This window comes from Electrophorus electricus, chromosome 2, assembly GCF_041902795.1.
Source record: "Electrophorus electricus isolate QZ-2024a chromosome 2, ASM4190279v1, whole genome shotgun sequence".
NCBI classification, from domain to species: domain Eukaryota; kingdom Metazoa; phylum Chordata; class Actinopteri; order Gymnotiformes; family Gymnotidae; genus Electrophorus; species Electrophorus electricus.
The window spans coordinates 41,920,866-41,932,827 of record NC_137498.1 but is presented as its reverse complement, the minus strand read 5'-3'; the positions used below and the strand labels follow the sequence as shown (position 1 = coordinate 41,932,827).

Sequence of the window (11,962 nt, the reverse complement as noted above, 5' to 3'; positions counted from 1 at the left end):
TTTTCAAGGCAGCAATGATGAAAGTCCAGCTTGATGGGGTCTTGTCTTACATTTTTCATCTATGAAAAAACATGCCAACCAGGTTGTTCAATTTTTCACTAGTTTACCAGACACCACATCATGCTTTGAGGTAAATGCATTTCTGCCCTTGTTAGTTCTTTATTCCAAAGTCAGTTGACCACACCTTTACCCAACTGAAGAGTACTCACGATAGTGAATTAAATTAGGCAGTCAAGAACCATTACCTTTTGATCTTTACATGTAGTGCTTTTTAAATAATTGCCCTAGCTCCAAATCTCTCCCCTAGTGGTATGTGTAGAGAACCTTGGCCAGCAGCTCAGATTTAATTACTCCTATAGGAACCATCCCAGAGCCCCACACTGAACATGGTTGAATTAAGGCTCTTTTAAAACACCACACTTTTTTTTTTTTTTACTCAAGTTTATTTTTTGGATATTTACGCACCCTTACACAACTTACAAACTTGGAGAAGGTCAGTAGCACACACATTAAACAAGGAGCAAGACTAGCTGCATTCTAGTTATACATTTAAAGACAGGTACAATAGAATTTTCATATCAATTTAAACAAGACACTTATTACCATTGTAAAAGCTACAAAATGGCCATCTCCAACCATACCAATGTGTAGATGAACCCCATACTCAACTGACAGGAGATGGTAGGTGTCTGCACAGGCATACCAAAGGCAAATTGATATTTCCAACTAATATAAAAAAAAAAAATTAGAATTTGCTACTCATAACAGGCTTCTGTTTCAGTCTCCCTCTCAAACCCTTTGCTAGATTATGGTAATCTGACATTGTTTTACCAGACTGTCCCATAGGCCACTACTGCTTCCCATTGACACTGCAGGCCCATGGTCTCACTCAGGCAGGTGAGCAAACGTGGTCAGCAAGACTAATGGCACCTCCTTGTCTGCCGTGCCAAACATTGGCAGCATTTTCTCAGAGAAGGCTGTTCCCACAAAAGTGTACAGCTCTGAACCCGTCTTGGCATTGTAGAAGATCACATGACCCTCCTCACAGTCCAGGAAAATGCCCACCTGACGCAGGCGGCCAGTACCTTTCACTTTGGTGAGGGGTGGAGTTGTGAGGGCTCGCAACTGGTTGCCGCTCCACCACAGTGCATAATAACCATTGCTAGGGCTCATATCGAACAGACCTTTCCTCTGGGCTGACTCACACATCACTCCTACTTTCCAATCCTTATTATCACCCACGTTCACCTGCACACAAACACATGGCCCACTCAGGAATGGAGAAGTGAGTGGAACCCAGCTATAAAAGCAGGCACCCAGGGTATGTTCTATGACTGCAGCCCAAACGTGAAGAGGCACACTCACCTCCCAGTAATGTCGCCCAGACTCAAAGCCCTCCTTGGCAGCCACGCAGGACCAGACGTCAAAGCGCTGTGGACTGGTCCTGTAGAACTGCAGCTTCTCACCACGCTTTAGCTGCTTCCTATCCTCCGAGAGGATGAGGAAAGGGTAGGCCGTCATCGGATTTAGTGTGATCTCCTCTGGAGGAGTACACAGGAGCAAGAGAAGACCGTTTTACATTGCCTAGTTTCACATGTCAAACTCTACAATAACCAGACCCTTGAGGCTGGGTGGTGTAGTGATAGGAGTTGCCATGTCATGCTTACTTTATAGAATCCCATGTCATTAACCACAAAGCATGTAAAATCTGTTATTTTGAAAAGGCAATGCATATGGAAACTTACCAGAAGTAGGTGATACTCACCAAGATAACCTCTGACTTTTTTGTGACCTAACAGAGAGAAGCAAGTTCATATTCAGGAACATTAGATTTGGGATGGTGACAAGCCCTCTCGACACTTCCCTAGCTGGTGGGTATGATTAAAAACTCCTTTGAGGGGGTTAGGATTTTGGAAGGACCTAAGCAGACCTAGCAAGCCAGGTGTTCAGAAAAGTAATTAATTCTTAATTTTAAAAATCCCTTACTGGATCCCTTTATCTTGCGTAGATCTGTGGAAGAAAGATGAATAAATTAATGGCAAGCATAAAACATTAATATATTAAACAATTTCCCAAAAACAGGTGATGCAGTCCTAAAGTAAGATTTCAGGCACCAAGTAATGCAGTTAGGGGACAGAGCCAATACATGCTTGATTGGCCAAGTCCCAGTGCTCAGCTGGAGAGATTCACTGAGTATTTACCTTTAAGTGAAAACTCCTTCTTCCTCAGAGATCGAACACTCATCATACTCTCAGAGTCGTGTAGCATAGATACTGTAACACATTTACAATGTCACAACAAAATGTATTGTTAGACTGGCTTTACTGCCCAGTTCTGACTTCATTACTCGGATCCAATTTTTGACCACATGGTCCATACTCATGTTTATATGCAAGCCACTAGTGTGAACATCTGCCCTGAAAATCTACATTTCCAAAAATCAGTAAACATTGCAGTATTTATAAAATGAACAGACCAGAAGCACAAGTCTGTAGGAAAGATTTTTTGCTGTGGAGGCTGTTTATGATTATGGTGAAAAGGAAAAATGTTTACACTTCTTGGTTTTTCAGCTCTGAACACATAGCTGTACACTAATGTGACTCTAGCCCAAGACCCACACTGCATGTTTTGAAAAGCAGAGCTGCATCATGCTGATATATACCATCTCACTAAGCAGCGTTGCTTTGACACTCCAACCAGTTTGTCACTCGCTCTGTTCAGGAATGCTGATTTTCAGCCAACAGCCATGTATACTTTACCTCATAAGGAAAAAGGTCACAATTTTTTACAAGACAGGTGTGGTAGAGAGTTACAACAGGTTTGGGGAGAACACCCACCAGAGCACAACCAGTACCTCTCACATTCACAGCAACTCAGCACAAATTCCTGGACACCATCAGATGCCATGCTCCTCTTAACCATATTCCTACTTAGTCAACAGGAAGAGATACAAGGTGACTAGGGAAAATCTTGACACCTCATGATGAGTGCATTTTGCCTTGATAGGAAGTGACTGTCAACCTTCAGAACACTTCAAAACATGAAGCATTAAGAACTTACCATTTAAAAAAAACAAAAACAACCCCACACACAGGGCAGGATTCTGCAGCCTAGTATTTGACACTCCAGGTAAAGCACACCTGCTCCTTCATGCCCAATTAAGGCCTCAACAATGACCTGATCACATGATTCAGGCATGCTGGAGCAGGGAAAACACCAGTTCATAGATATATACAGGGGACAGGGCTGGGAGTGGACACCCCTGCTACAGCATGACATGTAGCTCATGCCCATCTCTACAGTGACCACACCAAGAGCAGACCACCCCCCCCCCCCCCACCTGGGAGTGTTTAAAGTGCAACTTCCCTGCTATGCATTGTGGGTGGGGTGGAGATCTCCGAGTGGCTGTGGGTGAGGCTCACCTGAGCGGCGGTAGTGCACTTCCCCCATCTGAATGTCATCCAGCCGTTCCCGGATATCCCCCAAAGCAGTTTTAACATCCCCCAGTGAGAAGTGCAACTGCAGGTCAGAACCCTCACCTGGGTTCACACTACTAACTTCCTGGTATGGCATGTTGGCATCTTCAAAGCTCTGTGAGGATTAAGGATCAACATTCATAATTAACTTGACCAGTAACCATTTGAAAGGAAATATTTCCAAAGATATCACACATTAAGAAACAAGTGGTCCTTTATAGCACAATCCCAGTGCTGCTGGGTTTAGTTCCAGCCTTCCTCCAAAACTACTAATCCATCCTAGTGTGGCCTAATTAGAGCCAGCTGTGTAGGAACAATTCTGCAAGGAGCAAGTCATTTTTATATCTCTCACTAAGCATATGAAGAGTTTCTCCTTGCCATCCCTAGTGAGACAGTTCCACCACCCTGCCGTTTACCTCCAAACCAGACCACCACAACTGACAGGAACACCCATCTTTTGGTCTAAGAGTAGGCATAGGGTGTCCTGTCCCAACAGCTGGCCAGTGCCCTTCTACCTGCAGGAAGGCGATGTGGTCCTCTGAAGTGGCTTGAGCCTCCAGACGAGCCCTGCGCTCCTGTAGCTGCCCCAGCTCCACTCCCAACTGGGAGACAAGCCCCTCCCCTCGGCCAATTACACCGTCACGCTTCTCCTCAATGCCGCCCACCAGCTCATTTTGGATTCGTTCCACGGAGTGAGTGATGTCTGTGAGGAGCTGCTCCACCTCAGTCAGCTCAGCCTGGGCATAGTTCTGAACAACAAGATCAGTCACAAAAGTCCCAATACAATGAGAACTGTGGTTGTCACTAGAATAAGGACTGGAAGTCTTTAAATGTTAGTTTGGCTCTTTATGTAGTGTTCAGAAGTCACCAGGCTCATTGCTACAGATCTGAGAAGAAAAAGGGTTAACACCTTTATAACAGTGCTCTTCTCTCAAATTGCCCATACTGAACTATAAAACCATACCTGACAAGTCACTAGACTCTAGGAAATTTCAGTAGACATTACAGACCACTAAAACTGGGCTCTTGATTTTTTAAAAAGGAAGCATTTCCAACAAGTCAATTTAGTCTTTCCAGCAAATCAAGAATTTTCAAAGACTTGACGTGCGCTTTATTACTCTAGGTGAATCTAATCGGCCAAGAGAAAGGCCTGACTCAGTTTTAGAGACGTCCCTGCACCATGCTGCTCTGGTGAAGCAGAAGGCAGCTGAATCGAGGGGAATGACTAAAGGATAGAGATGGTCTCTGCTTCCACACACTTACTCTGAGAATCTGCAGACGCTGCTTCAGTTCAGTAATGTGGTGCGTTCGCCTCTCAATAGAGCACTGGATCTGTAGTTCAGTCTTCCCAAGCAGTCTCTGAAGGGGGGGGGGAGAAAAAAAAAAAGGAACCTTCATTGCCCAACTACTGCTGCTGTTTTCAGATAGATATTATTAATAATAAATTATATATGAGGTGAAGCCAAAACTCAACATGAATCTATAGCTCAGACTTGACTGCTAAAGAATCAGACATGCTCACTTTCTATACTGTGAAAATCTATGAATCTTCTAAAACCCACTGCAAAAGGGAGCTGGAGTGAATAAACATGACACTGCTATACATTACTCCCCATGTCAAGTACAAGTACATTTCTGTGTCATTAAAACTAGTATACACCTTTCAGGTGCTGGCACCATGTTTCACAAGGTTCATGTTATGCACAAGTGTGTATGTAGCACTGCAGTTCTATACATATGGGTTGTGAGTACAAAATATTTTGGAATACCTAAACTATATGGAATAGCTAGAGAGGACATGCAAGGATTCAGAAGTCACAAAGTAAATCTTGGTATAAATTTAAAAGGAGCATCAGGATTCACACTGACTGAACAGATGGACGTTACGTTGGTCCCACAGTTTAGCAAGTTCTGCGTTTCCTTTTTTATTCATGTGCCAATGGATCTTGATGCATATTCATATCAAGTCGTTTTGGAATAGTAGTTTGCAGGCAACCCCCGTACGACTAATGTACACTTGACCTCTGACCTGCTTGACGACGCGCTCGGTCTGCACCGAAACCGTCGCGTGCGTCCGGTGTTCCTCCAGGACGCAGATGGCGCAAATGCACCGCTCGTCCGTGCGGCAGTAAACCTCGAGCAGCCTGCCGTGCTCCGCGCACGTGCGCCCGCGCATGGCTTCGCTGGGGTCCAGCAGCCGGTGGGACGAGTAGAACGCGGTCTGGCGGTGGGGCAACACGTGCGCCTCACAGTACGAAGCCGTGCAGGTCAGACACGAGCTCACCGCCTTCTCCTTTCTGCCCGTGCAGATATCGCACAGGATGTCCTTATTTGGGGACGCATTCATGGGGAGGGCCGCCCCGGCCACCGCTTTCTGTCGTGGTTTAGCCGTCGGGGGTTCGCCGTAGCGCATCTGTTTGTACTTTTGCGCTATGTGCGCGAACACTCGGTTGATGCTAAGCTCGGGCCGCTCATCGAATTGCCGCTTGCACAGCGGGCAGGTGCACACGGCGCTGGAAGCCCAGTAACCCCCGATACAGCTCTGGCAGAAGTTGTGGCCGCACGGTGTGGATACAGGCTGGTTGAAGAGGTCCAGGCAAATGGAACACGTGAGCTCTTGCTCCGTGAAAATCTCGTCTCCAAGTTCGGCCATCATAGACGTCTACCACGGCACGGCCTGCTGGGAAGAACGAGAAGCCAGTTACTTGCACACAGCGGCTTAAAAGAGCGCGCCAGGTTACGCTCACCGCTGTGCACGCACCACCGGCGTCAAATGCTCATTCAGCATGAGCGGTTCCTTTTCTCTCAACTGCCAGATACTGAACAACAAATAGAAATGCATGTCAAGTTGTCATATCATCGCGAGCGTTTAGTTTATTTTAGAATTTTGTTTTTAGAAATTCCAGTCTGGGTGAGCCGCTGTGGTAATCTTCAAACAAGATCAGAACCCTGTTGTCAGAGTGTAGCCTGTAGCTCGTTGCGCAAAGCCACGGCACAGAATACCTGTTTACTGCTCATGTCAGGATGAGCAACAAAGCCACACCACGCATTCCTGTCATTCCATTACGATCATTGTGTAGTAGTAGGCTAACCAGTTGAAAGGTGATGGGCCTATTAATACACTGTTTATTGTTCAGAGTTAAGCCTTCTAACAGTTAAACCATTCAGAAATCTCATGAATTCATTTTGAAGCCTGTCTGTGAAAAGACAACTGTTTTGCTCTGTGCATCAAGTAAATCAGCATGAAGCCTTAAGAAAACGTTAGACCTCCTGGGCTGTTCCCAAAGTTCAGAATGCAGTCCTGCCGGTTTTGCACCAGACTGAGTCTGCATGCATGCTCATTCTTTTTGAAGAAGTCATAGACTGTCATTAACATGGGAGCAAATCCACACAAGGGAAGGAGTTGAACTATGGCATTTTTAGTGGAGAAACAACCACAGAATAATTTTAAGACATAAATGCTAGTGTGTGTTTCTAAACATTGGGCCTGAGTACTATGAGTGAAACTAATACCAAATTTGTCTTCCAATTATTTAGCTTGTAACAAAGGGAAATTAGTTGAAGAGCTGAGTTTAGCTAAAGATTTTCAGAAGAAGTTCCACCTTGTCAAATCCTGAGTTTAAAGTCATTGCAGAAGACTAATATTCAGCCAACACACCCACCCACGTTCAGAACAGAAACAACAGACCTCAAATGCAAGTACAGGATTCACCACCTGGAAACATTTTACCAGAGCCATTAAAATCCAATGACAGACCAGTCTTTTTTATCTAGGGGTCTTGGGTTTTAGAAACCTGTTTGTGAAACTTTCTTTTAGAAACCCTAGTATTACATCAACAACAGGAAATCAGCTACACACTTGCCTATTAGGATTCTCTGAGGAGTTACATCCTCCACCATCTGCTGCCCCCATGAAGAGACATCAGTCTGAACCTTCAATTCCACTGCTAAGCACCACAAAACATTGCCACTCCTGCTAGCAGAATTTATTCAGTTAAAGGAACCAGACCATATTTAAGTGATACCAAATGCACAAGGCCCAAAGCCTCCTGGGAATCTGCCATCCCAGTTTAGTTTCAGCCCATGTTCAGCACACCTGATCCAGATAATTAAGGTCTTCTGAAGACTGATCAGCTGGACGAGTGGATGATTCGGTAGAAAATTATCTCTCTGTGGGAGGCTTGGTAATCACAGATATAAAAGTCAAAGCATAGCCCAAAATAGTGAGACAGCCATGACAAATTTATTGTGTTTGATCTAATATATCATCTTATAACTGAAAGGAAATCTGGGAGTGCAGATATTCTTTTCATTAATGTCTGTAATAATATTACTCACCAAACATCACATCATAGACACTGTTGGATGTATGTAACATATACACCTAATAGTTTTATCCCCTTTTTACTAATTTAACTTTAAAAAAATTCACAGATCTGCATTTGGTTTTGTCTAATATTAAACAAATGACATTTTATGCGTTTTTTTTGGTTTAGTTTGAGTATTACTCAGACTGTTGCTGTTTACTAAATATTTCTGAACATCTTCATGCTTTCACAGTACCCTTTTTGTGGTTAACTTGATGTTTTAAGGGCTCTCCAGTGCGCCTTTCCCGCTGATCGTCCTCTTTCTCTACAGCCTGATCTTTTCTCTGTATTTGAATAAATCTCTGCATGTCTTCCTGTGTGGTATGTTGAACTGCCTTAATTCACAAGTCTTAAAATAAATCTGTTTCATGGAAAAACAAGTATTGGCAGTGGGGAATAAATAGGTTTAGGATTTCAGCATGTGTAGGTGCATTTCTTTGTATGAGCAAATATCACTCATTCCTTCAGCTGTTACGTTGCATAGTATACTTGAGGCATTCAAATGAAAGGGCCTTTGTACAGATTACACAACTTAAGTTAGAGGTATTCATAACACCTGTACACAAAGCAGAGATATTTAAAAAATGGTTAATTAGGAAGTAGTTTATGGCATTGGAGGTAGAGGTTACAGAAAGTTCTTTCACATCTGGTTATAAAATTGAAAGGTGCTTCAGGTGAAGATCAATAGAGGCCTTTAAACCAGTGTTGCTAACTAATTGAAGTGGGGAAACACTGAATATTTAAAATCTAAACTTTGGTTTATTAGTTTTGGGGATTTTTGTTTTGTTTTGTTTTACACTTTCTTCCCATTGCACCTCAAACAACATAATTTAGCAGTTTTGCTCATTCAGATTCATGCAAAGAATTCTCTTTTATGCCACACTGGTTTTACTGTGGATATGTTTCTGTATCTTAACTCATCCAGCTCAACCTGTTCAGCATGTTACACTGCTGAAGTGCTATGAAGGCTGACTGAAGGCTATCAGGCAGCTGGTATGGCTGACTGACTAAAAGGCACATCTACATCTTGCAATAGAATGCTGCTTAGACATGGTATGTAATTATTTGAGCAATTAAAGATCAGTTATAAGGAATGTTTGCATGAACAAAATCTCAGTACTATGAAGGCTGGTAAGCACTGTTCTGTCTTTGAGAGACTGATACCAGAGCTTCACAGGTGAGAAGCACGTAGCTATGAACCAAACATGAGTCTGGACAACTTTGATCACAGAAATGTAGATATTTTTTCATGAAGTTGCTTTATAAAAGTCCATCCACTTGATCACTCCTTATCAAATTTGTAAAAGTTCTCTGTAATCAAACAGCTACACTGACTAACACTTGAGGAGCATTTTCCTATCTGTGCCATTAGGTCTACCTTTATGGAGTAATAAATGGCATTCATAAAAATATTCAGTAATTATTAATTATTCCATTCACAGCTCACAGCATTCACATACCTTGGTTGGAATCTGTGCAATATCCCTTTGGAACACCTTGTAACTCTTCTCTCTGGATTATGAAGTATGAAGTATAAAATGTGGACGATGAAGTCCCTTTTAGAATGAAATGTTTCTGCAGGACTCGCTTCTCTACTGGTGTCCTCGTCCTTGTGCTGCACTGGCCAGCTTTTGTCTGTCTCTCTATCTCTGTGTGTGTGTGTGTGTGTGTGTGTGTGTGTGTGTGTGTGTGTGTGTGTGTGTGTGTGTGTGTGTGTGTGTGTGTGTAAAGGGTTTGGCCATACTCTGCAAAGTAGACAGGTGAGTCTTGCTAACTGTGCAGAGGTGTATATTGAGCCTACAAGTGATGGCTACAGAATCTGCACTATTATTCTTTATTATGATGATGTTTTCTTTGTTTTGTTGGTGTAATTGTTCTGTTGCTTTTGCATTATCGCATGTCTTGCTTTTTTTGTTACATGTCTTTGAATTTATGGAAAGTCTGTACTGACATTGCTGTAACGAGGAAACACATGGGTGCCACATGTTGGCTGGTATCCAATTATACAGGCATATTTATTATTATAAGGTCTAAATTGTAAAAAAAAAAAAAAAAAAAAAAAAATCCTCTGCATTATGGTGCATTGAGGTTCCAAATCTTTCTTTATGTCCTGTGTCCATATGATTGTGTGGGATGTGTTTTCATACATATTTGAGGTCCAGTGCCGGATCCCCACCTCTGCCTCTGGATCGCACTCCATTCCATTCTGGATTTCTAGGCCGGCCAGCCCGCCAGCTCTTAAAAGGTCCCTCCTCAGAGAAAGAGTGCTAGAGGGTTACAGAGCTGTTTGTGTATGAGTTAGAGGTTTATGATACTGAGACTTGCTCTGGTTATTGTATGACTTTACTTCCCACCTGGACATTGCATTTGCTTTTCCCTTGTGCTGCCGGCTGCCATTGTACATTTGTATACAGTGTTTTTGGTTTTGTATACTGGTGATAGGGAGTGGCTGCCATTTTTGTTGGGTTGTGGTTGTCACTGTAGTCCTGAATTTGTTTCTTTCTCTGTGTGTGTTTGCTTCTAGTATGTTTTTTTGTTTGTTTATTTGTTTGTTTTGTTCTGTTTTTAGCTTTGGCTTTGATCACTCCTGAAGAGAACTGCACCAGTTGTGTATGTATTCATGTATATATTCATATTTTGTATATACAATACACTGGCGATATTTGAATCTCTGTGGTGCCCTGGGATTTTCTCTTTATTTTCCACAAACATTTGTTAACTGATCAGCTCACTGCTCTTGTTGTGATCTCATTATCATTACAAGAATGAAACATATGGATTAAGACTTCCAGCAACTTGAATCGACTGTGCATTTACAGTCAAGTGAATACACCTACTCTAAGCATGTATTTGTGCCTGACCAAATGTAGAGGTTTCTTCAGGACATTCCATCTATTAGAAAGAAATAGGAGCATTACAGAAATGTACATAACATGCAGTAAAAGTATGATCTAGATCTGTAGTCATATCCCTCTTTTCCCAACAGCTCCATGGCCTGGGCAGATAACACTGGATAAATTCCTTTTTGGATATTGTGGGCCAACAGAGATTCTGAAGCTGAATGTGTTATTATTATCATAACCAATTACAGCAGCTAAACATAATAGATGCAATAAGTAAGGTGTGATGTCTTTAAATCCTTACATTCAGTGTGTCTCTTAATACTCCAATACATACATGCAATATATATATAATAAGCTGTTTGCCCATCACTGCTATGTCTGTCTGGTTATCCATTACCATTTTGTCAGTCTGTTTCTGGATGTTTCACAGGAACTTAGCTTGTTCATACTCCACCACCTTCAGGTGTGTATCCCACTTTGACCTTGGAACTTCCGGTCCTTATTTGGCAGATGCTTCTGTATACTATGCCTGCCACTTGGTTATGGTGTTCCATGTACACTCTACCTGATAGCATCTTGCATCTCGCTGTTATGTGTTGGATTGTCTGAGGGGAATATTTGCACAGTACACCTGTACACATCTTACTTCCAGGATCATATTTTGGCATCAGTGGCAGATTCGATGTGATGACGATGCTTCAGAAAACGTCACAGAATACAAAGTAAAAGTCTGTGACACCACAGGCCACATTCTGTATATTCAGACTGGGCATACACAGACTATTTGTCACTTACTGCTATTTAGGCTACTACTTTGATTTATGGTTTATGCAGCATATGCCATTTTGAACATAGCCTAAGAGAGGGCATATAAACTGCCAACAAATTAAAGAAGTTGTTACTGTGCATTTTTACAAATGGAGATTTAGCTTACAAAGAAAAGATGTGCGGATTATATTCATAGATGTAATTTATTATGGGGACACACCCCCACACTGTCTCCCCATCACTTTTGGTACTTAGTTCCTCTACTAGCTGTCTTTGCTTCATTTATTCAGTATTATTTTGAGTAATAATATGCTTGTTTTTGTAAATAAATGAAACTATGTTCCTAATGAGAAACTCATATACTTGTATATTTTCTATGGGGAGAATCACAAAATGGTTGTCTTTATGATTTAGCCTGTCGTGATGCCAAAATAGAAAACGCAGCACAATTTCATGAAACAAAATAAATTACTTTTAAATAAAAACAACTGTACTACGAATATATTTT

At 42.2% G+C, this 11,962-nt stretch overlaps 1 protein-coding gene across 4 annotated transcripts; it reads right to left on the bottom strand.

Annotated features, from left to right (window-relative positions):
- Positions 1 to 114: 114 nt before the first annotated feature.
- btr30 (bloodthirsty-related gene family, member 30) lies at positions 115 to 10,506 on the bottom strand. 4 transcript variants are annotated; one of them, XM_081704330.1, is made up of 10 exons: positions 9,304 to 10,505; positions 5,506 to 6,153; positions 4,740 to 4,835; positions 3,992 to 4,225; positions 3,423 to 3,591; positions 2,202 to 2,273; positions 1,987 to 2,010; positions 1,766 to 1,792; positions 1,366 to 1,541; positions 122 to 1,248 (listed from the first exon to the last, which is right to left on the bottom strand). In XM_081704330.1, the coding sequence occupies exons 2-10, from the start codon at positions 6,130 to 6,132 to the stop codon at positions 886 to 888; spliced, it is 1,788 nt and encodes a 595-aa protein (XP_081560456.1). In that variant the 5' UTR covers positions 6,133 to 6,153; positions 9,304 to 10,505; the 3' UTR covers positions 122 to 885. The 4 variants fall into 4 exon arrangements, with proteins under 4 accessions (XP_081560458.1, XP_081560456.1, XP_035385252.1 ...); XM_081704326.1 differs by having other exon boundaries at positions 123 to 1,248; positions 5,506 to 6,156; positions 9,304 to 10,504; XM_081704332.1 differs by lacking the exon at positions 3,992 to 4,225 and having other exon boundaries at positions 115 to 1,248; positions 5,506 to 6,156; positions 9,304 to 10,506.
- Between the last annotated feature and the right edge of the window lie 1,456 nt (positions 10,507 to 11,962).